The sequence below is a fragment of the Penicillium longicatenatum genome (assembly GCF_028827895.1).
Source record: "Penicillium longicatenatum strain IBT 33135 chromosome Unknown contig_6_segment0_segment0, whole genome shotgun sequence".
Taxonomy (NCBI): Eukaryota; Fungi; Ascomycota; class Eurotiomycetes; order Eurotiales; family Aspergillaceae; genus Penicillium; species Penicillium longicatenatum.
The window spans coordinates 993,544-1,017,721 of record NW_026643123.1 but is presented as its reverse complement, the minus strand read 5'-3'; the positions used below and the strand labels follow the sequence as shown (position 1 = coordinate 1,017,721).

Below are 24,178 nucleotides of genomic sequence, written 5' to 3'. Positions count from 1 at the left end.
GGAGCCCGCGTTCCATACAACTCTCCATTATTGAACTTAGTAGGAAGATCTTTCTCCTGTTCATCGCGTGTTTACAAATCTGGAGTATCGGTAAACATTCATCCGCCTTCCTCTTCAGGCTTTAAAAGAAAGCCCCTGCCACCGATTATTCTAATTGTCAGTCAATCTCTCCGACAGCCTCCCACACATATCAATCAAGATGCAATTCAAACTCAGCAACGTGTTCGGCCTCTTTGTCGTCGCAAACACCGCTCTCACCGTGAATGTTGCCACATCCCTCGACGGCTACAGCGCCCTAGCCAAGGATGTCGACACCACTGCGCAGAAAATCCAATTTATCGATAGCTATGAGACCGGACCAGTGAGGAACACCACATCAAGCAATATTCATTATCTCGAACAACATGTGCTAACCCAAACCAGCAAACAATCAATGCTTACTACAAACTAGACAAGGCCGAGAACAAGGGCTACCAGGAGTTTAAGGGTGGCTCGGTTCCTACCGACGAGCAGCAGGCAGCTTGCAACTCTTACACCAACGTAAGTCATTCACTCAACTCAGTAGAAAAGCCAGATGAAACTAACGACTTTTAGTTCGCATCGGTCTTGACCACAACTCTTAAGACTACCGTCGGTAAACATGAAATCATAGAGGCCACTGGCCTTACCCACCAGATGGCAGCGACGCTGCGAAGTGTGGAGAGTGTCACTGATGTATGTTCCTGCACGAATCTGTCAAGACTGCCTCATTTACTTATATTCTTCATAGGAAATCGGCTCCACCCTCATCAAAGATCTCCTTCCCAGCTGCGGTGACAGCTTGAAGAATACCAAGAAGTCTCTGGACAAGACCCTGCAAGATGCTATTGACGCTTACGACACCGTCCTTCCCTTAATTTGAAGCCCACAATATCAATAGCTTTTCATTCGGCTGAAAGCTATGAAAGCACCGAAATATAATAAAGGCCATTGCGAGAAAATTGATATCAATAGATGAATGCTATCATTTTTGCACATGCACTTCTCCAAATACCGCTGCTCTCCCATGTATAACTTTCTCTGGATTTTGGCATGATCGTATGCGTCTCCAGGATACCGATTTGTCTGCGTAGGTAGCCCACCGCCTGGGCATTCGCGTACGCGGTCAGTAATGCTTTCTTCTTTCGACGGGTCATGCTGTCGCACCTACGCCGCTTTCGCGCTAAACCTGAGCCAAAATGAACGGGTGAGTTTAGCAGGTCGTGAGCACTACCAAGCGGTTGTAGGATATTCCATGGCGCAGTACAGTACGAAGAAAGCTTATCGATTTTGTTACGGCGATAGCGATCATAATTCTGCCCCACTTACAGAGCTGAGAGCTGAAGAGAGATATTAGTATACGAATTGATTCCTTGACTTCTAAATCGTAAGAGTCTGAGATGTAACAGATTCTCAATATTGCTATTAAACGCACATAACGAAAGCGGGCATATACTGCAACCTTGTGGAAGGGACTTTATATTATTGGATTTTGTGAATGTTATTAGTTCAAGTGGACAGTCTATTGTTCACGGTGTATTATCTGGTCAAGAATGATTATGAGGCCAAGGGTAACAACGGGATATGATCATATCTCTGCTCGGCCAATAATACTGACCAAATGCCATGAAAACAACATGCCTACTGTTTGAGGGTTTCAATGTCAATACTGATGATTAACAGGGTTTTGGCTATAGGAGTTAACCCCAACAAAACTCGCAGGCCCGTGGGAGGCTATCGCTACCGAGACAAAGGAATGACTTCCAATACTCAAAGAACGCTCAAAGTCTAGACGCAGATACCTGACCCAATCTCGAGTATAGCTCATGCTTGTCAAACAAAGGAAACGGAAACCTTCCAGGCTCTTCCCTTGAAAAATTGAATAAGAATCAACGATTTGCCTTCAGACATTTTACTTATATCAACTCTACCGATCTTTTCTCTTCGACTGGACTTCACTTAACGCCATATCATACATTCCAGTATCCCAAGATGTCCACTCCAAGTGATCAAGGGCCCACTATTCTCGATTTGCTGATGGATGCCCGTTACCCACAGCCATCCTATGCCGCCCAAGTCGCAAAGGCAATCCAAGACAAAGCCCGAATTCTAGCCACCTCACCATACAAAATTCTCGGCTGGAACGTGGTGCGACGCCTCGAATGCCTCCGAGTAATCCAAGAAGAACTCGAGTCCAACAATGACCCCCAACTGAGCAATGTCAAAGCGATTATATCGGCTTATAAGCGAGACGGAATGGACAGACTACTTTGGACGCCTGGACCTGTGTCGTTCTGGATTCAGGGGACTCCTGTGGGCGACGTTCCGGGGCCTTTTAGCTGGAATGCGTGTCTGCAGCTTCAGCGGCGAGCGGTTGGATATGGCGGTCTTTGGATTGAGGGTGTAAGCAATAGACTTGGAATGTTTTTCTCTGGTACTTCATCTGACAGTGATAGTCTGACTACGCGGGTCCGATACCTCTTCGGGAATTCTCTGTGACCCCGCCATTTCCGGCACAGGTATATCTTGCTTTGTTCTAATTGGCGATGAATGCACTCTAACATTATGTCCAGTTTTCTCTCGCTATCAAGCCACCGGGGATCCCGAAGGATCAATTCTACGGAGTGGAGTTTGGTACTCAACCCCAAGCGAGTGACATCCCGGCGCTACTAAGCTCTCCAGTCGGTTTTCCTATGCCTCGATTCCTTGGGAGGGGATATAATACTACCGTTTTGATATCTACTGGAGTGATGCAACATATTGAGAATCTGTCCAATGCAGATATCTCCTTCGGGTATAGCGTTTTTCATTGTGGGAATGAGGTACTCAAGGCTTATCGTGTCGTGATCCTTGAGGTGGCCCTGGCTCTTCCAAATGCCCCTTCTACGAACTGGAGCTGGACTACTACTCGTTGTGCCATTTGTCCGGATCTGGGCACAAATGAGATTCGAATTTCGTACTTCATCAAGAATGATTCGATGCAGGAGGAGCTGATTGCATGGGAAGTCGAGGATGATGCTGGTGAACAAAGGGTCAGAGCTAAATTGGGACTGTGAAAGACAGACACAAGTCCTGGTTTCGAATTTTTCTTTGTCTTCCTTTCAGGCTTTCCATTTCCAGGCTATCTATGATCAATATTGATGCTTTTCACTTTCTTTGCCGTGGTTTGGTCTTTACCCATCTCATTATCACGATCACGATTTATGCCTTTCTAAATTAAAATTTGTCTTTCATCGGCCTGTTCCTTTCATCCAAGTCCCATCGTAGAGATCTTCCTGGGCTCAATGGACTTCAGTAGTTCCATCTCATATAGAAGGACAAGGACTGGAGATAAAAAGCTTTGCAAACATTTGCAATTTGATATCGAATACCTTAGCGTATAAAGTTTTCAAATATGGAAACCATAATCTGGACACCAGCCTATCTTCGCCACCTCGACGGACTTGCTCCGGCAGCAATTCACGCGGAGCTGGAGAACACTCTCTTCTGGGCCCAAGGGCCTGCTGTCGTTGATCCTTCACATGAGGATTTCTGTGATTTTCGGGCGCACCTCCTTGCCAACCCACGACGGATTCGCGCGATGTATCCAAATCTCGCTGCAGAACTCCGGGTATGGCTGGGACTGGCATACACCAAGGGGTTGTTCTTGATGTCTCTTCGCATGCATGGATGTGAAGCCACACTTCGCAACTTGACAGTTCCTGCAGTTCCTGGAGTTCCAGTGCCCGCGCAACCAGCATTCGCCATAGCATGGGCACCAAACGCCGTTGTCCCGGCCGACCCTGTTGGAAAATCGGCTCCCCCTCACTCTATAGACATGGTTTCGGGTGCAATTGCTGCCGGGTGTCATGATTGTCTTTCTGCATTGGTCGACATAGGCATTCTGCCACTGGACCCTGCGAACGGACATGCGGCTTTCAATGAATGTGGATGTAGTCTAATCCTGATTGCAATGTTACACTATGTGTGGGGTCACATCTCTGAAGATGAATGCAATAAGGTGATTGATGTTCTTACGTGGACGAATGGGCCGGGATCGCAACTGTGGCTCCGTAGCTACCGCACGCTTGCTGGTATACCCGCTGCTGCCCCGATAATGACGCCCTTGAGTGCGTGGTACCTTCTCCAACACACTGTCCTCCTTCCAACAAAATCAGTGGAAAGGATATCGGAATGGCATGAAGACGGCTCCTTGGCTATTCCTGACCCTAATATGATCCCAGCAATGGCCCCTAGCCTACTTTTTTCTCTTGCTGATCATGCCTCAATCCATATTGCGCACTGGTTAAGGCGCCATGGTGTTGGTCTTGCCGGCGGATATTCCATCGCGCCAGGTCCTTGGCCGGGTAGACTCGCCAAAAATAGCTGGCATGCACTCGCGAGGAATCCAGCAGGAATACAGTTGTTTGACTATTTCGTTAGCCAGGCTGTTACACCGTTTGCTGCGCTTGCTTTCCCAAATTTGCGATGCATGGTGACAAATGAAACGCCAATGTGGGACGCAATCGCGGCGGACTGTCCAGAACTCGTTGAAAAATTTGCCAACTATCATCCCCCGAATGTGTGGTTCAACTATCCCAATCACCTTTCTGAATTTCTATTGGCCCTTGCCAAGACAAGCGTCGAGTCCGCCACATGTTTGCACCATATCATCGGGATGCCGTCCTTCCAAGCACATGTCATGAGTTATATGGGTACTTACAATTTAGCAATGGAAGACCTGGCACATTGGGTGCTCGATTGGTACAACTGGAATTATCACCTTTTGATGTCCCTTGCACCATTGACGACAGATGGAAATCGGGCGTCTCTTGCTGAGTTGCGTCGTGTTGCTACTTTGAAGATGACGGCTGTTTTTCACTATGTGAGGCTAGATTGGTATGGTGACGTTGGATACGCGGTTCTCAGAGCCCGTATTTCGGCTGTTGGACCCGGCAATGGAGCTGGACCCGGTGCTTCCTTTCTTCTGCGTCACATTCGACCTGGCATTAGGTTTCATGTCACAAGGTGGAGTGGTGGCAGCCGGAGGTCTTAGAGTCTCTTGGATCTTTACCCTTTGATATCAATTAGTCTTTGCAATCAAATTTTTTTTTACTGTGTTCTCATTCAATTGGGCTTGAATGATGTAAAATCTCGTGTTATCGTAATTTTGTTTTGCCAAATAATCTAGAGGGAATTTGACGAAAGCTACGCCACTCGTCCACATTTCAATCAAACTCAATGCTCCGTCCAGTTCCCCCACGAGATACAAGCATTGAGAACCTTCGTCCCTCGGGTGTTTTAAATCAATTAACCAGATGGCGTTGGTTTTGCCTCAAACTTCGTAACGCCAAGAGCCAGTATTATGCCGACACAAAGCTTACCCTAACTTTGGATAGGTCAAAGTGGGTCTCAAGTACTTGAACATTCCAGCTCGAGATTTCTATAAGGGATGGGCCTTCTGAATTCTTATTGCGACCGCTAACATGGGAGATAAATCCTTTAACAATGATTGCTAATGGAAGTATCGGCTGTTTACTAAAGTATCCACAGCATGCTGATTCAACAGACGCAAAAAGCAAAGTCCAGCTGAGTAGTAATAAGGACTAGGACTTTTGGCAAACGTTGATAGTATGACAAATTTACGGGGGCAGACACGTCACTCCGCTTTGTGTCCTGAAAGAAATGGCAAAGACCCAGGAGCTCATTCGCTCAGGAGGAGACCACGACCATTTGATTGACATACAGTCCGATTCCCCGTTTTAGAGATCATTAAAGAGTTATACAAAAACCAGCTCCACGCAAAGTACTTTTGTGTTAATGCTAAGCTTGAAAAAGATTTACAGAATATACAAAACCAACGGGACGGTATGGCATATGTCAGCTTTCTGCACAATGCAGGCTTGATTGGAATCTTTCGAGTTTGGAGAGGGGTAGCACACCCAGTATGCACGTACGTTGTGAGAGAACTTAAGGTCAAGGTACTTTTCCTGCACCATCAAAAATGCTAGGACAAATCGAGACGTGCGATCCAGAAAATCCGGTTTAGAGACATTGGAACTGTCTTTTTCCGAAAACCCCTTTATGCAAAGGATTGCGGTTGCGATCATGCACCATCCCGGTCTTAAGTCCCCCGGAACACGATCGCTGAAGTACTCGTGGTCTCCGATTAGGGCTGAGCTGAGTCACGGGCCGAGCCCGAGAACTGTAAACAGTGGACCCATGGTTCAGATCCGTCTCCCAGGACGATTATTTTGAAATAGGTAATTGCCTCACGAAGAAATTAAACAAGAAATCGAGATATCCCGCGATCGAAGCCCGGGCAGTTCGTTGATTTGATTTCTTTTCGCAGTTCTTAGTGCTTTAGATGTCCACGAGCTTTTGAGACCACTTTCGCGACATTTCTGTACGGCAAAATTGCGGAGCAGAGACAGAAGAGGTATGTGTAGATGAGGTTCGAATTTGAGCGACTTCAAGCTATTTGCAACGACAGGATTTGCGCCAGAAGTACGATGACGGCTGATGAAATGTGATCTATCCATTCCAACACAAGTACTGTCAGCAAAAGGACACCGTTTGATCGGCTAGAAGTTCGAGCATTTAGCTCTGGGGGTGGAGACTCGGTATTTAGTAACTCTAGCGCTTGAACGGGTGATTCTATCGGGGAACCCGCGAGCGCGTTCCGTGAGCCTTAATTGCCAAAAGCACCGACTAAGGTAATACGCTAATGAAACGTCAAGTAATTGGAGAAAAGGGCAAAAGGGAATAGTTACACACTCCCCAGATGCAAATGAATGGTTTTCTTCAATCTGGACTCCCAGTACCATTTGCATTGACCCGTCGCAGCTTGATTTTCAGTGTCGACCCCGGTCGCGCAACCTCCGCGGGAATAGCTTCACAACCAAGCTGCATCGCCAACTCCCTTTTCGGCCTACAAAGCGCCCTAGTTAACGAAAAAATTACCGAGAAAAAGGGCAGAGGTTGAATCAGAGCTGCCGAAATCCACAACTTAGTTTTAGTATGGTGGGGCGACTCCACTGTGGTGATCCACCGACCTAGAAGATTCATGTGGTTCGGTCATGTAAAAATCGGGGGTTAATATGCTAACCAAGGGTGAGTGGCGTAGTGGTCTGACCTCGGTCGTCCATTGCTGCATTCAAGCGAGTCCGCGGTTGTAGCTCTCGAGCTATGGAAGCAACGCACCTGCCTCTCGGGAGAGGGTGGGAAAAAGCAAGAGCCAATCCTCTGCCAGCGAAGTTTCCTAAACCCTTCGGGGTTTGTAGCCTTGGGCGGCAACGTCCGGGGTAAGTTTTTGCTGATCTATGGAAATCTTCATGTCAGGGCATTCACTCCGTTGTTGTTTGTAACTAATTTGTCAAACTTCCGAGTTGAAAGCGTAGGTCTGGGACGTTTCCGATCATTACTTTACGGTATTTGAGCCAATAATGCTTGATGTCATTGTAGAATTGCGGTTCGAGTTTCGTTCATGGTGGCCGGTGATCAGGTTTCGCTGTAGCCTCCGTCAGTATTGTCCAGTATTGTCCTTCAATGTGTCACGCAGAAGGCTATAAATGCCGTGGCTTCATCTTACCACAGGTTTGCTTGACTGGATAATAATAGCTGCAATCATGGAGTTGGATGGAACGTCTTATTCTTGTCGGTCGGAAATTGGGACCGGTAGTCTCAAAGCCGAAAGGTATTGCCTGTTAACGTGCCACGCTGAGGGTCTTCCTAGAGCAGGAGCCACATCTCAAGCGAAGATCTAATAGCTGGACACCATTAGAAACAAAAGGCGTCTTTCATTTCCCTGGTTAATCTTGTTCCTCGATGAGCAAGCAACGCACTAGGAACTCCGTTTCAACAATGTCGAACGACCCTTGAACTCTCGGATTCGTTCAGGTGATTAGGGAGGCATGGCTACCGGTAGAGTGATATGAAAACTGGACGTAATATCTGTCTCAAGGTTAATTTAGCAAGCTGTCCAGTGTTCTGTTGCACGTTGGAAATTCCATGGTAGGAGAAGTAGTCGTACAAAAAGCCCACACCTTCCTATCTGAGTTTCCAGAGTCTTGACAATGAAATGAAGAAACGTAGTGCTGGACGTATCGTGCCGACCGGAGAAAAAGTTCTTCAGAATACAAGCCGGCCGAACAGGGCATAAAAAGAGCGAAACGGAATGACGTCCAAACTGGCCTCGATCCTCGTGAATAGTCAAAGTCATTCCGTGATAACTGATGATATTCGGCCACAGTAAGCTGGCAAGGTGTGAAAAAGGAGCCCATGAAGAACGGAAAGGAAGATCAGGTTCGGGATCTTAGGCGTGTACGGTAATTTTCACGGGCTTGAAAGAGCCTCCAACTAGGGGTCCAGAATCTTGACCAGGGTCTTCCGCTAATTTCCACAATGTTCTTCGTCAAAAGTGATAAGTAGCCGCCAAAATTCATGTTGACGAAAGATCCCATTAGATCAGTGTTCCCCACTGTTTTTATCCTGCCTCTCTCCCTCACACAACACCATACGCTGTCTCTGTTCGACTCGTTCTTGGTAGCCAACCACGCACGCTAGCTAGTCCTAAGAATGCTATTCCCCCCCTCCCCCTTTTTTCTCTCTCTTTTCCCTTGTGTCCTCGAGCGCCGACCACACCTGATGTACCCTTGTTGTTGCCTATATCGTCGCAGTGGGTCGGGTGACAGGGGTGTCTTTCAGTGTAGGAAGGGGCCAAAGTGTACACTTTACGTACTTCTGTCCCAACAATAACGCCAAGTGTTCTTCGGGATTCATTCGTCACCCGGGCGTCGATAAATCCTGTTTAATTGTACGCGCCAGTGCGGACCAACCTGGCTGTTAATCGGGGCGAAGTCACTGCAGCCGATACGCCCCACTTGCGGCCGATACATCCCCCAGCCAACTTATCTCCCCAAGGTTATGATCTTGAAGCTGCCACGCTCAGTCATTTGGCCCAAGTTCCGAATTTCAGGGGTGAAATGAAATTGCCGATTTGGAAGTATACCTAGGTACCCGCATCCGCGTCCCGAGGTATCGGCCATGATCTCCATCGAAGCTACTAGTGGATAAAGGAAGTCAAAATTAGGACACCCTCTGAGATAAGCTTCAATTAGCGGATTAACTTCTCCATATGTTCGAATTATGATGTAGTAATTAGAAGTTTGGAGATAAATGGATTTCGGGATTAGGGTCCAAATGGGGTGATTCCCTTCATGAAACTGTCAACCACATTTATGGCATTCCCACCGGAATAGTAGGCGATCAACGAGGTGCGTCCTTCATCAAATGGTCTTTTTGTCTTTTTGTCTCTTTGTCTTTTTTTTTTTTTTTAATGGCATGAGATGGGATGAGAAAGGAAAAGCAAAAAAGAGTCGGTGTAGATGCTATCTGGGGTGCAAACCCACAACCCGCACTCCCCGTCTCACTGTCTCCACTATGAGGATCCGTCGGAATGTGCTTTACTTGCCAGGGTACTCTACAGCCTGTTGCTCTCACTTCAATCGTCGAGGCCTCTAAATCGGTTTCCTCACAGTTTCCGCTTGGGTGTCAAAGCGTAGTAGAGCACGCGGTAATTCATCTAGGATGTAATAGATCACACAGAGTTCATGATCGGTATTCCCACGCTACCGGAGGTCTGACTTTTAATGGCGCGGAGCCGCAGCTGCCTGAAATTATTTTATTATGATTTGATACATCAAGTGAGCAGTCAGAACGTGCATCAACAGTGCCGCGAGTGGGGCACAGTGGTAGCATACTTTCGGCAAACACATGTTGCGGGATCTATGGGTTTTGGCTTCTCTAATCATCCTTGCAACATGCGCGAGACACCACGAGTCAATGCAGGTCCCGACTGGATGTCGGAGCTTGGCAAGTGGACCTTCCCGATTCGGGACATAGACAAAATTTGAAGGCACCCCTTGTTAGGGCAAAGCTTGGTTTCACGATTTCTTTGTGTTTTCCGGCTACAAAGACATAGTAGTGACTGCCTGGGCTTCCGCATCCCCGATACCCCTTCTCTTGTGGAGAAAAGTGGATATTGAGGGAAACGATGGAGGGAAGGTGGAGGGAAACGGTGCAGGGAAGATGGAGGGAAGACGGAGGGAAACGGTGGAGGCACAGAAGTGTGCTTTGCCTCGAATGGACTTCCACGATACGTTATGTGACATTTTGGCCGATCAGGGGACTAAACCAACCACTTCTGGTACAGCAGGTCCAGAGCCCTACAGCGCGACTGAGCTTTTCTAGACGTGTACATTATCTTTTCTTGCCGGTGACTGGCTCCCCCGAATGGAAAAAAAAATAAAAAATAAAAAATAAAAATAACCAAATAGAATCATTTTTCGAAATTAAACATGTATCATTTTTTGATCGCACAGAGCAAAAATCTATAAATCTGGACTCCCCCGACCTCCAGGGCTCGACTCGGAAATTTCCCATCCACACGGTCGAAGACTATTCAACTCCTGCTGCTGTTTATATTTGGGAGCTTGCGCCTAAAGTATTGAAGACAGCAATGTACACCGTGGTCAGCATAGTCTTGGGGCTCTTGGGGCTCATCATTGCTGTCGCCATCTACTGGTTCATTAAGAAACCGGGACCTGAACCTGAACCTGAACCTGAACCTGAAACTCCGCAGCCACCAACGTACTCTACACCCAAAGCCACTCGTGAGGTGTGTATTAGGCTTGTTAGCATCTTTTGTTGACTTTGTTTGCTGAATGTCGTCTCTTCCCACTCTAGGAACCCAACGCAAGTGGACTCCGAAGACGTCGGCCGTACCGTTATAAGGACGATGTTTGAGACAATTACATGGTCTTATTGGTCCAGATTTTGTTACTCATCGGTCGCAGTCTATGTCTGAATTACCGCTTGAAAAGGCTGTGAAGGTCAAGGAGCAGGGATTGTTGTAGGCATCACACACAAAATGGCGATAGTGGGGAAGGAGATCCAGCTGGTTCAGGTACTTCAGGTACAAGCGTATCATCTGGTCCTAGATTGTAGTGTAAAGAAAAGTGGTTCCAAAGTTGTTCAACTTAGGTTTAGCGTAATATACATTTGGGAGAAACAAATCCTCGGTCTTTCTGATCCAGGTGCACATCTTAGCCCGAGGAAAAAAAGGGGTAAGATGAGTATTATCACATCCTCATACGTGGACTACTCAGACCGGCCCAGTGAGCATCATATCCTCTCTTTTTCTTCGGCGAACTAATATAAAATCGACTTTTCTCCATTGACCTTCTCGGGTGACTACGACTATAGCCAATCAATGAGCTCGGGAGAGGCCACCGTCTACTGTACTATTACTGTGCCCTTAACCATACGAATGCCCGAATACCGTTTAGTCTCGCAGGGACCGTCCGATCTTTTCTTTTTCCAACTCGACATGCAGAAAAGCCTGGCAGGCAGGTCCCGGGCCCTAGACCGACTCTTCATTACTCCGCAATCTCTTTTCCCAGGTTCACTATTCCAAATCGAGAAGGGGGTAAAGTCAAATTCTGAAAGGTACTCGGGGAAAACCAGCGGGCACAGATAGCAATGGTGAGGCAGCCCACTTCTGGCTCGCCATTGGTAGTGTAGACCCTAAGGTTGAGAAAGTCCGTAAATTACCTGTTTCTTCAAGTTTGCGTCGTTCTTTCTTCCACAATTCATTATTTTTTGTGACGTAATGTACAAGATTTCTTTGTTGGACAGCCCTGGTCAAAGTCGTCTAAGCCCCTGTCGTTACCCTACCAACAACTCCACTAGTGCTTCGGAGAATCACCCTGGCCCAACGAGCAGTGGGCTACCCAGGGGACATATGCTGCCTAGGGGAGATAAGCTGCGTAGGGGACATAACAGGATAGTTTGTATCTCCCCCATGAGCAACGCATGGACTGCAAAATCCCAGAGGAATCCTCCCGAGACCCACTGATACGCGCCCGCGATGGGCCTCGGGATTAGCGCTCTGATCGAGCACCACACTAATATTATTAGGTAATGCGCACTTATGAAAACACAAAATGGTAATTTCATCAATCCAATACCCAGGTACATAGACCACCCCCCCAATATTGGAAAGTGCGCGTCACTGACCTCAGTAATTGAAAATCACGTGGAGCTTCTAGTCATGTTATTGAATGCCGCGATATATTTCCACTGCACATCGAAGAGGAAAGAGGAAATTAAACGCGTAGCCAAGTGGACGATCTTAGAACCGACACGTCGGTTGCTGGGAGAAAAAGACGAACTATGCGTAATGTTATCCAATGAACGGGCTGATCCTACCGTGACTCAATCTATCTTAGCTGTATTGCGTAAATTACGTGCATTTGGCGTACAGCCCGGCAGAGCTCCGCGGTGGTTATCAGTGGTCCGAAAGTCCATGTGTAATCCTAAAGATCTACAACGGCTTTCAAAAGCGATGACGACAAAAAGAAATTACTGAAGACTTAATAATAAGTGAACGGCAGTACTATTGGCCAGCTAACTCCTGCAGGTCATTTGGCAGACCGTTTCATCTTATTTTCCTTTTTTCCTGTGGTGGCGAAATTAATAAGAAGAACATTCAGGCTTGCATGGATGGAATCAAGCAACCTCGTGTCCTCTGGCAGGCCCCAAGACCAGTTATCTCATTACACATTCGAGCAATTTCAGTCTCGTGCTTCCTCTAGCCTGGTCATTTTAGGGTAACGCTTCCGCACATGTACATATAAGCGAGCTGACGATCTGATGCGCAGGGGCATGGAAAATTTCAATTAGAGCCGATCCACACTGCACACCTAGCGAATAGGAAACTCGCTCTTTATTAACGCAATTACACCAAATGGGGAAGCTCACGAACTCCCGGGGTCTCGACGGGTATCTTCGTACCTTGTTTTGCTTTCTGTGGGATTTACAGGGGATCTTAGCGCAGAGTGATGCGTTGGCAAGGAGATTTTCTCCGCCCCCAATCATGCCTAGAGCCCCTTTTACCTACATATGGCCCTGAGGGTAATTTCCGTAGTCCAAACATAATGTCCGGTAACAAGTTCGCTGTAGTCATGGGGCCCCAATTTGTGTCTCGTGGCTGGAGATATGTCATCGACATGTCGAGCAGTGGGGACTTGATGTATCCACGCACAAGGGAACATTCAAGATGAACTGGGCGATCTGCATATGTGAAACATACCATGCGCTGCCGGCGGCACTCAATGATCGGCGTTACGAGAAACGGTCATGACTCATGAAGTCAGCAGAAAATAGGACACAACATAGACCAAGGACATCCACTACATCACTCGGTCGCCACCTTTGCATTTTATGACGGATCATAATCAATAAACCTGCCAAGCTCATTTCCACCGTCCGCGTGGCATTCGAATGATGGATCTCAGGAAGCTGATTTGGGTTAGTCAACACACAGCGGATACAGGCACGAGCCGGCCCGACGATCTTTATTCCCCGAACCACTGATCGACGCCCATTCCAAAGATGGTGTATGTTACGAGGTGGAAACCTTGGGGCAAGATCGCAGCTTCTGGAATATTTTGTGATTGTTAAAACTTTCTGTTTTCCGGTCACAATTACACAAATTCGGGGCCTAAAACATGCAGGATAATAAATACAGGTAATGCTCTCATTCCTCATGCGCTGTTGGTCGCGCTACATCATACAGATACTTATTTTCGCTTCGGCTGATATGGTGCCGGGCCCAGGATTTTCACCCGGGAAATAGGCTCCGCTGTCTTCGGCAGAGTGACTTCCTTGGGGGCATTGGCGGAGGCACCGGCGCTGGCCTGGTATGGCGCCGGCCCAATTGTGGCAACGGGCTTGGCCGGTGGGAAGAGCATCGTGGGTTTATTAGCGGTGGAGCTGGAGGCCAGTTGAAATTGCGGGTGTGGCTTCGCCACGGGCTCATACCATAGTCCTCTCGCAGGCTTTTCACAGATCTTAGGCGCAGGAACAACCGTGGCAACAGGCTTAGCCGGCGGAAAGACCGCTTTGGGGACATTGGCGGAGGAACTGGCGCCAAGTCGGGATTGCGGAAGCCCAGTTGGGGCGACGGGCTTCGTCGTCATGTTGATAGGGTTCAGGTCACGGAGAACCACGGGCTCATACGACAGTCCCCCCGTAGGCTTTTCAAAGACCATAGGAAGAGGACCAACTATCTTTGGCTTTGCGTAGATCGAACTTTCCACGCCTCCCGACAGTGTTCTCGGGGGAGCGGACTGAGAGGAACTCTGCGAGACCGCAGGAACTTTGAAAATCGGGACTGGTCCACGGTAAACTACCCGAGCAGAAGTCTCAGAGACCTTCAGCGTCTCAAATCCTTTGATTCCCTCGGTGCCAACGGATTTTCGTGGCGACTGATTCATCTCAGCGGCATCGTAGAATCTTTCCTTGGACTCTTCTGAGGAGGATGTTGGCGGAGGAGAGCGATACTCCGAGAAGTTCTTCCCAGGAGGAGTAGTCGGCTCATTGGCAGTAGCAAGATTGGAGAAAGATGCAATACTGGGTAGAGAGACATCATTGAGCGAAGAAGGCGCAACATTAGGCAGAGGAAAAGCAACGTTGGTCAAAGGGGAGGCAACATGGATCTTTGCAGCGTGGGAAGAGCTGACTTCGAGGAGTGTTTCAGCGGCTTTATCTTTGGGGATAGATGGCAGAACGGAAATGCTCTGAAGTGAAATGGAACCAGCTTGAAACTTTCCACCAAATCCAAGCTTTTCGGCAAGTTCTTTCTGCATCTCTGAAACAGACTCGTCAATTTCTTTCTGCAGTTCTTTCTGCATTTCTGAAATTGTCTTGTCAATTTTCTTCTGCAGCTCACCCAATCTCTTTGCATAGAGAGCATTATCTACCATCGTTGCAATGGTCTTAACATTTGCCGACCGGCCAACGGGACTGGGACTTGGTGGCCCAACATTTGCATCAAGGATCTCTTTCGGAAACTCAATTCCTGATAATTCTGTCATGCTAGGGCTTGAGAATGTTGCCGGGGAATCTTCTTCTGTTGCTGTAGCTGTGGAGACAAGGTCGAGGAGAACCCCAGCCGTGCTCTGACTCTCTTTCTTTTTGCTGTCACTGTCTTGCAGATTGGCTTTCACGGAGATTTTGATTGGAAGCATGGGAGATGTCACTTCTACCTTCTTCGGCAGTGGCATGGCTTCCCTCGCCATTGCCTCCACTTTCCTGGCCAGGGTCTCCACACGCTTTGGGCGTGGTACGATGTTTTTCTGGGTTGGAGCACGGGGAGAAGGTGTCGGGGTATCTGCCTGGGAGACAAGGTGTAAATCTGCCTTCTTAGCCTTGTTCCTCACATCAAGTGCCGTGGCTGTTCCAGTTGTCTTGCGTGGCTGTGCGGAGGAGTTCAAGGGGGAAGGCACCTTGGAAGGTGCGGTAGCAGATTCCGATGCATAAGACGATGGCCGGGCTTGCGCCAGAAATTCTTGCGGCGATGCGATTTTAAAGCTCGCCCTGCACACACTATTAGTGATTGGAAACTCTTGCAACGATTCAATCACTTACACCGGCGGTATTGGCTTTGTTGCCATCATGGGCGGGCCGCTGGTAAATTTGATACTGTCAAATTCTTGTGTAGTGGGTTTAACATGCTTTTTGAACCCACCACGATTCGATGATGATCCCCTCTTCGCAAACAAGGGAAAGGCAGGCTTTCTGCTTTTATAGATTCCGGCACCACGTAAAGCAGCAGTGATATTATTGCTGTCCAGGGCAGGATCCAATCTAGAGGGCATGGGTGCGGACTGAGCTGGGAAGCCAGTTGGTCTAGATAGGATTTCCTTATTAGCGAGAGAGTCGAGTAGAGTAGCTAGGTCCATACTTACACTGTAGATGTAAAAATGCTATGACCCTTTTTACCAATGGCACCTCCTCCGCGGCCACGGTACGTGGCGGGATATGGATGATTGGCGACTGGCAGATTTGCGAAATTGGAGAAGTTATTCGGCGGTACCGGCTGTGACACGCCGAATTGAAATATGGTGTGTGGAGGATGCTGTCGCTGACGCATATTCTCATTAAGCTGTGCACGGTGACTCTGCCCATGCATCATTCCTTCAAGCTGTGTATTAATGCTGCCTTCATCACAAACAGTTTTGTGCAAGTCTAAGAGTAATGTCAGCACAACATCAGATAGAGGATGCTCTGGTATCAATTACTTTGCCATCTGTCTAGGTCAGCCTTATCGACTTTGGCCTTTTTGAAGGCTTCGGTTCCGGGGATGTTTGATTCACGACGAGCCTCGAGCTCCTCCAATCCAATGTGCGGAAAGTTGGAGCGGTTGTCTGCAGTCGAAATGAACTCCCGACGCGCGGTACCGAGGTCCGCCTAGACGCAGTTAGCAATGCATATCTGGGAAGCTACGAATACTCCAACACTGTCGTACCATTTGAACAGCTTTGAGGCGCTCGATCCTTGCTGAGTCTGAGTCCATTTTGTGAGGAAATATGATAAACAGGGAGGGCGGTAATTAGGGAGAGTGAGGAGAGTTAAGAGGAAAGATGCTTTCACAGCTGATGCAAAAAGAAGGGTGAAAGGCTTCAGAAAAATTAGACACTCAGACTGCCTGCCTGCCTTGTTGAGGGGTGTCTTTTTGAAAGAGTTTGGAGAGTTGAATCCTGGTGAAAGCGAAGCTTGAGCGATGAAGAAGGAGGATTTGGGCACAACGATGATCCAAAGAGGATGGCAAGGAAGGGAGTGAGGATGAAGATGAGGAGGAAGTGGACGTGATCAAGACAAAACAAAGGCAATCACAACAACCTCTCTGGAGGAGATTAGTGACAAGGCCTGATGGAATTGTAGCAAGCAATAAAGCTTTGTTAAGCGATGGGCGTTCCAAGGTTTGCTTTTATTAGCAAACGTTCGGGTCACAAGGAATTAATAAATCAAGGAATCCGTCAGAGTGGGAGATTGATGAATCCCGAGTAAAGAAGAGAGGAATCGCCGCGGTTATGAGAATTGAATACGGGGGGTTAAAGGACGGGCTTAAGTGGCATATACGGACAAACAGCACAAATGCAACGGATGTCTTATTCTTGTTGGTGGACATGTTTCCAATTCGAGACTCGGTAGCTCCTAGCCTTGGTTTTTCTTTATTCCCAATTGGTATGATGGTAGGCTGAGTCGAATATCATCATCTCTCAGGACGTTATATTCAGAGTTTTCATGTGAGATAATGTTTTGTTGTTCAATCTTGTGGTATATGTACATTTTATGTATGTACAGTGTATTGGACGAGATACAACTAGAACCTACGGGTTAGAACAAGATATCCTGCCTAAGAAGCTGCACAAGAATGGCCTTCGCCGTCGTCTAATACAAGTCAGAAGTGGCCTAGAGATAGGGCTTGAAAGACATACTCTGAATAAGTTTGGCACCAGCTTGCACCACACTCACGCCCATGACAACCAGTCCAAAGGCAACACAAAGATAGGCGGGGATTTTTTCCCGGCGGCTAGCGCTGCTGAGTTTGATGTAGCAGAGGGGAGGAAATATGTAGGCCAGAGACGCTGCACTAGTCGCTCCAATCAGTTCAAAGACACTGCCAAGATCGCACGTTATCAATGCCAGCACCATGGATGTCACGACCAAGGCAGTGGTGAAGATCAAGTGTCGGTGGGGGTTGAATGGCTCATCCGGGAAGTAGTAAGTTGTCATGACGGATCGGCAAACGAAAGCCTCCAGGGGCAAGGTAGTTAACATATTCAAGCCAAAGCAGCTGGGACACGTTAGATGTAATAACCAAATATCGACAAGCGCTAAATCTTACAATCGAGCAATATTGACCAAGATGTTGTCAGATGGAAAGTTGTTCAGTACGTTGCCCTGCGTCTTGGAACCAAAGGAGAGGAATCCCGCTATGCCCATGGCAAGGCACATGAACAAAGACACTCCTGTTGAGTAATGAGTGACGGTAGCAAACCGGTCGAGTGTGGGTCTCTTCAAGGATCCATAGATCAGAAGGCTGTTGTGGTCTAGCAGGGTGGTTAGTATCAATATTGCCTTCGAATCAAATTAACATACGGCAAACAAATGCTACTTCATATTAGCGACACGTCTAAAAAGGGACTCAATAGAACAACATACCAAAAGAGATGACACCAACTGCCTGGAAAAATCCCGAGTTGACAATGAGGTGACTCTTGATTTCGCCCCGTGATTCTGCTGGGACACGAAAACCTTGTGTAATGACAGTGATCACGATGATTATCATACTGACAAAAGCCAGTGCAGATGCTTTCGCTAACTGTTCGACCATTAGCTTCAGGACCTTTGTCGTACAGTAAATTGGAGCTCACCTTGGCAATATCTCTGTAAAGTGACAACGGATATGAGATGCACAGCACAAAAAGAACAATCACTGCTCGTCGGTCTGTTAGAAGCCAAAGGAAAGACATCTCACGTAGGGATGGAAACAAGGCTCCCATGACATGCGGAATTGTGTCCCCGACAATGATGCAAAAAGCAACCATGCCACCGAAAGCGAAGGCCCACTGCGCAACCGAGATTGCCACAAGTCCGCTCTTCCCAAAACAATACTGCATGGTGGCTTGAAATGAGTCTGCTCCGCTCAACTTCGAGTTGATCACGATCAGGCGAATGGTCCAGTCCACCGTGACTGTCAATGCCGCCAGTAGAAGGATTCCTGTTGTCATGCCTGCTTGACGTAGTGCGTAAGGCTGGCCAATGATTCCGGCCCCGATAATGCTGTTCGCCATATTCATGAATGCCATCTTCATTCCGCTCCGTGGGCGCGCGCTCTCCAGGTGTTCCTCGGGAAAGAAGTCATCCGAGGTAGCAAGGGTCACACTCGGGGCCTCGATATCGGTCAAAAGGGGCACAGACTGTCCCCCGTGACGTGTCCCAGACGCTCCTCGGTCTCCAAGTTCGTAATCCTCCTCGTCTAGCCATAGGGCGTCATCAGGGCTGTGGGCGCGTCCGTTCTCTTCGTGTTCTTCTTCATTCCCGTGGTGGTTATCTCCCTCAGATTCCTCGTGCAGGTCAAATCGCACACGATTCAAAGTACGCGGTGTACGCCGTTGTCCATCAGGTGTCGGCTGGGATATTGAAGATTGGCGCTTCGCGTGAGGTCTTGTGTTGGGCGCAGGCCCTAGGGGCGAAGTGGCACCATTGTGGACTATGAGGTCGTCGGGCTCCTTGTTGGACGGAGACATTAGGGGCTGAGCTTCAAGCTCTTCTGGGTCATTCCGACCACTGAAAGGGTCATTGTGTCCCTCATCCCCGGGCATTGTTGCACCGTGAAAGTCGAAGGAACGTGGGAGTTCCTTTGAGGCCAGCTTATGGTGGTTTGCACGTGATGCTTATCGATAAGAGGTTCACCGGTGATAACGGCCGCTCCACGCGTCAGGACCCGCCGATCGATGCACAAAGGTGGTACGACTGGTCAAACTGTGGGGAACCGGGGTTTTGGCAGAAGTTAATCCGTGGATCTCCAGGTGTCGAAAGTTGCTTAATTGCTTTACAGATGGATTACAGATGACTGCAAAGTTTGTGTTTCAAGAGGTTCCACACTATTGACTTGCACTTCCATTATCTGGCCGCAGTGGCCGGTGCCTCTAGAGATATACATAAAACCAAGACAACAGGAAACCTTGACATATTCCACGAGAAGCATAAACGTACACAATAATCGATTGACCTTATCAAATAAATGCTCTATTATTTGAAGGTTTATAGTCTCCAATGGCGAGTTCAATGACACGCTGCCGTGACAGGAATCATGTGCTTTCTGACTATGGCCGCAGGTGTCCAATTTAATTTGAAAAGCTCTCGATGCCATGTCCCCTCACCACCCAAGCTCCTTCATCTACAATCTAGCTGGTGGCTCTTCAGAACTATACGGGCTCTTTAGAATGCCTAGACGCAGTTCAAAGAATTGTGACAAGATTTATGTTGATAAATTTCGGGTGAGATGCTTACACTATGAGGCGCACTGTTGACTTGGGTCAATGTCTTCTTCAGGCCACAGAATCGCAGCTACAACTACTTTTTGCAGCGACGGCAAGCTTGAATTGTCTAACCGACTTTTCAGGTGAAGCAAAGCTATCCTCTCAATGGCCAGATCCAGTGTCGGCATGGATCAAAGCAGCCCCAGAGCTCGAGCTGCGTTTTTTTGTTCGTCTTGGTCCGGGGCTGGGGCTCATCGGGCCTCATTTGATATCAATATTAGAGAAGATGTTGTGCTACTCAAAGGTAGACCATGATGGTTTGTTCGTTTCCAGATGATGTTGCTTGGCTGACGTTCGTTCAATAGGTTTGGCTGGAACTCGGATTCACCATCACACCCAAAAGTCATGGCATTTCCATGAACACCGACCGTCCTGGCGAACATTATCTTGTACTTGGGCTTTGCAGAGGGATAACCGGGCCATTCACCACAAAGAGGCGATCCTTACCTGCCGTCCTGCAGAATCCACCCGATGCTCAACCTCCACCAGAGGTACTGATCGTATCTTTGGCCACCATTGAGATATCTTTGAAGTGTGGCTACTTTTTTCACCAAAATGAACAGTCACAGGAGCTGTTATCCATAGCTGGCACAGAAACAGAAGCTCAGTACTCAACACACTTCTTCGCACCACGTCTCGACCCGTCGACAGATTTCACATTGGGCTTATCTGTTGGCTATACTACATTCGCGGAGAGCGACTCTATGCCCAAGGGAGATGACATCGACCAGTCATCTCAAGCATTGCTCGCACTCGTGGATTTTGGCCTCCAGAAGTTGCTGCTGTCTGCTGCGACTAAATGTTCTGACATCCATGTCATCGAGAACAATCTCCAATCCCTCTGCAAGCTGGCTCCGGTGATTTTCAATCCAAAATATCGTGAAGTACGACACGAGTGTCCATTTTCCACATATCTTTTTGACTAACAGAGACAGGCAATGAACGAGCGAGCCATTTCATGTCCTATCATTGCCAAAGCGGTCAACTCGATGTTGGCCAATACCTCGAACCCAATCATACAGGAAGAAGTTCCTATCATATCCTTGGATCGGAAAAGGTGGATTGCGAACGGCTTATGGCGCATGGGCCAAGCTCATCTTCTCCAGCTGAAGACCCCAAAGAAATGCGGATCCTTTCTTTCTCATCGCTCAACAATAAACGAATCCCAGATCAATGGCGATTCCGCAACTACGGCTTCCTTTATGGATGACGTCTTCAGCAAGGAAGTTAACCTCGATCTTGACGATGAATGGGACTTGGATACCGGAGACGAAGAAACCTTCGACGATCCCCCGCAAATGATGTACACCGACTTCGATGAATCAGATGGTCCCCTCCTCGGAAGTAGCGGTGAGTCCAGCTTTCAGGATCTATGCGAATCCACTCAAACAACACTTGACAGCCTTCCCCTCTCCGAGGCTGTTTATACTCCACACACGGATACCGACATGCTCTTATTCGATTGCGACATTGGATAGATGGCTCCACATGGGGCAAGCAGGACTTGATGGATTTACTTTATGTTTTTGCGCGCACTAGTGACCATGTGAATTTGTATAATTACAGCCTTGACAGAGTCAAAAATACAGTTTGAGCTCTTCGCGTTGTCCCAACCGAGTGCTTTATCCTCATATTCCACATCTAGGGCCAAGCCTGATGCTTAGCAGTCTGGTCCACTTGCTTCAAGCTGTCGCCTAAATCGAGACCTGAAAGAGTATGTGCACATAAAGATGCGCTACCACATCATATGCAGTACTGCAAATGGGGTACCGAAGAAGCAATTTAGTAGGGCTGACCCATGGGGATGGTGGTGTGGCTTGAAGCTAGCAGTGTGGGGGAAGATCCGGGGAGACCTAGGCAGTGGAGCCAGTTGCGACCACTAGGTTCGTCTGGAATGCAAAGCAGTCATATATTGAGGCCGCTATTTTTTTTTAGTCATTTTCCCCGATGGTATTTCTTCTACACTGTTAAACATGCATCAAATCTTCGTTCAACAGATTTCCTTGCGCCGGCATTCAATCGTCTTCCTCAGTACGTGCCATGATTGCAGGGGGGTGGGTCATTGTTGATTGCCTACTATGAAGCGTTGCCTACCAGATAATCCAGGAACTTCTGCTCTCTGCAACCAAGGATATGGTCTTTTGGTTCCGACCGCCCGTTCCCGTAACGCTTGGACCATAGCTAAAGGCGTATGGACATGTGCAGGTTCTCACAAACGCTGTACGGAGTAGGTGAGGCCGGACGCATTGCCACATAAAGGGGCCGATTTGAAACAATGTCCCCATAACATACCTAGAATGATTCATATTGGCCCAACACAATCTTCGTTATCTAGGGGGCTAGAAAATAATCTTTTGAGAATTCCCGCCAAGGCCAGGATTGGCACAACCCGACCCTTACATTTATGTAGCCACGGCAGAAATGTGCAGGAAAGATTGCGCCACACTACTGGGTCTGCTGATCATTGATATGGAAGTTTTTGAATTCCGAGGCATCCGCGAGTTGATTCACCGGCTCCGACCGTGGTAAGCATCCTCGGGGAAATAGAAGATTAACAATCAGAACAGATCGTCCCATTCTCTCCTACGCTGTAGATTGAGGCACACGCCTCACCGCTCTCCGTAATCATGGGATGAATCCCCTCAACAATCTGAGACGAGGCAGGTCCATTTTTAAGTGGAGCTCTGATTCGCTTTCCAAACTTCTCGAAATGCTTACGCGGGAGCGTGTGCAGAGTTGCCAGCGGGGAAGAAGCCACTCAGGTTCGAGTGATTGGGGATCCTGGGTCAGGTCCCCTGTACTCGGGGCGCTGCCCGTCCAAAGGAGAATTATTATTACCCCATCATGCAGAGACGGGAAAACGCCCAGTAATGGATCTACGACAAGCAATTCGGGGGAAGTGATCATCCGATGATGCCATTTGCGAGGTACAGAGTACAGGTCAGCTGGACACATTCTGGTGGGGACGGGGAGTACGGGGTACACTCCAGACCCGATCGTTAAGTACCGGGTACAATGATCAGTCTACCGCCGTAGATCTCCGACCAACTGTGGTGAATTGGGGGGACACAGGCCCCCCCCCCCCCCCCCCCGTCAAGGAACTTTGTTTCCCCTCAGTGAAATCGTTTTTTCTCGATATAACAAGCTAATTCTCTCCTATCTTTTCATGAAAATAAATTACTACGCTATCTATCACCCCTGAAAGTAGTGAACGTCAAGACTTGGAGACCAAATTATTGGAACGTGGATCCCACTATCGATAACGGGTCCAGACCGCCAAGAAAGTGGATTCATAGCTCTCCCCAACGATTCCGTGAGCTGTCCAGGGTTATTCTATAAAGGGCGCTGCTGTTGTTCCTCTTCCAAGGTTCCCATTTGTAAACTCTCTTTTCTTGTCATACGTACCTGACTCTGGTCCTTATCTCCTGGACTTCTGCTTTCTGCCTTTCACGCTTTATATCTACCTTCCCACCCTACCTAGCTTGGTATACTCCCAACCTTCCATATCACAATGGCCGCTCCTCGTTCCACTTCCCTGCGTGCTCTGCGCCAGATCTCCAACCAGCACTCCGCTGCTCCTATCGCCCGTCGTGGCCTTCACATCACCGGCGTCCAGTCTGCCCAGCCGGTCGGTTCTGCCGACAAGGAGCGTATCTCCAACCATGACGTCCTTCAGTCCCGAGCATTCGCAATGGCCATGCGCCGCATCAACAGCAACGCTTTCTCTGAGTAAGTCCTGGACTCTATCCAATTTATCTTGTTCATATCTAACATACTCCAGCTCCTCCCGTCAATTCAACACCTCCCGCGCCTCCAAAGCTAACGGTGATGCGTCCACCGTTGACTTCGTCTACATGCCCTCCATGGCCGATCTTGAAGCGGGCTCTTTCCGACTCTCTTCACCCCGTGTCCCGGTCCTTCCCGACCTGTCTTCTCACCAAGCATCTCAGTCCACATCCGCCCCACCCATGAAGCCCCAGATCTACACTGTCGCCGGTGCCGGCGCTGACGTCTCAGCCAGCGCTATGAGTGAGGTCGTCGATAATCACGCTGTGGACTTGGATCCGTTCTCACTGACTGAGGCCGTTGACCGCTCAAGAACTGGCGAGATACTGCAGCGTCAGGCTAACGGCTCTGGCGCTGGTCAGCCTGGCGTTGTTAAGGAGTTGTGGGCTGGGTTCTTGGATGATGTCCTTGGTCCTAAACAGTCTACTGTCAGGAACTAG

At 48.3% G+C, this 24,178-nt stretch overlaps 7 protein-coding genes across 7 annotated transcripts; 5 read left to right on the top strand and 2 right to left on the bottom strand.

Moving 5' to 3' along the window:
* Positions 1-199: 199 nt before the first annotated feature.
* Positions 200-901, top strand: N7484_008585 (uncharacterized protein; the record flags this gene model as incomplete). Its single annotated transcript, XM_057118972.1, has 4 exons — positions 200-361; positions 424-540; positions 595-714; positions 770-901. 4 exons carry the CDS (start codon positions 200-202, stop codon positions 899-901), a joined length of 531 nt encoding a protein of 176 aa, XP_056968527.1.
* A 1,109-nt stretch (positions 902-2,010) lies between these two features.
* On the top strand, positions 2,011-3,074 carry N7484_008584 (uncharacterized protein; the record flags this gene model as incomplete). Its single annotated transcript, XM_057118971.1, has 3 exons — positions 2,011-2,421; positions 2,475-2,537; positions 2,592-3,074. 3 exons carry the CDS (start codon positions 2,011-2,013, stop codon positions 3,072-3,074), a joined length of 957 nt encoding a protein of 318 aa, XP_056968526.1.
* Positions 3,075-3,412: 338 nt separating this feature from the next.
* N7484_008583 (uncharacterized protein) lies at positions 3,413-5,053 on the top strand (the record flags this gene model as incomplete). The annotated part of the gene is made up of 1 exon (XM_057118970.1): positions 3,413-5,053. One exon carries the CDS (start codon positions 3,413-3,415, stop codon positions 5,051-5,053), a length of 1,641 nt encoding a protein of 546 aa, XP_056968525.1.
* An 8,587-nt stretch (positions 5,054-13,640) lies between these two features.
* On the bottom strand, positions 13,641-16,417 carry N7484_008582 (uncharacterized protein; the record flags this gene model as incomplete). Its single annotated transcript, XM_057118969.1, has 5 exons — positions 13,641-15,438; positions 15,490-15,750; positions 15,810-16,089; positions 16,143-16,311; positions 16,370-16,417. 5 exons carry the CDS (start codon positions 16,415-16,417, stop codon positions 13,641-13,643), a joined length of 2,556 nt encoding a protein of 851 aa, XP_056968524.1.
* An 843-nt stretch (positions 16,418-17,260) lies between these two features.
* N7484_008581 (putative amino acid transporter) lies at positions 17,261-19,232 on the bottom strand (the record flags this gene model as incomplete). Its single annotated transcript, XM_057118968.1, has 6 exons — positions 17,261-17,295; positions 17,343-17,701; positions 17,753-17,957; positions 18,007-18,018; positions 18,070-18,229; positions 18,282-19,232. 6 exons carry the CDS (start codon positions 19,230-19,232, stop codon positions 17,261-17,263), a joined length of 1,722 nt encoding a protein of 573 aa, XP_056968523.1.
* A 971-nt stretch (positions 19,233-20,203) lies between these two features.
* N7484_008580 (uncharacterized protein) lies at positions 20,204-21,430 on the top strand (the record flags this gene model as incomplete). Its single annotated transcript, XM_057118967.1, has 3 exons — positions 20,204-20,209; positions 20,258-20,836; positions 20,888-21,430. 3 exons carry the CDS (start codon positions 20,204-20,206, stop codon positions 21,428-21,430), a joined length of 1,128 nt encoding a protein of 375 aa, XP_056968522.1.
* Positions 21,431-23,463: 2,033 nt separating this feature from the next.
* Positions 23,464-24,178, top strand: N7484_008579 (uncharacterized protein; the record flags this gene model as incomplete). The annotated part of the gene is made up of 2 exons (XM_057118966.1): positions 23,464-23,681; positions 23,734-24,178. The coding sequence occupies 2 exons, from the start codon at positions 23,464-23,466 to the stop codon at positions 24,176-24,178; spliced, it is 663 nt and encodes a 220-aa protein (XP_056968521.1).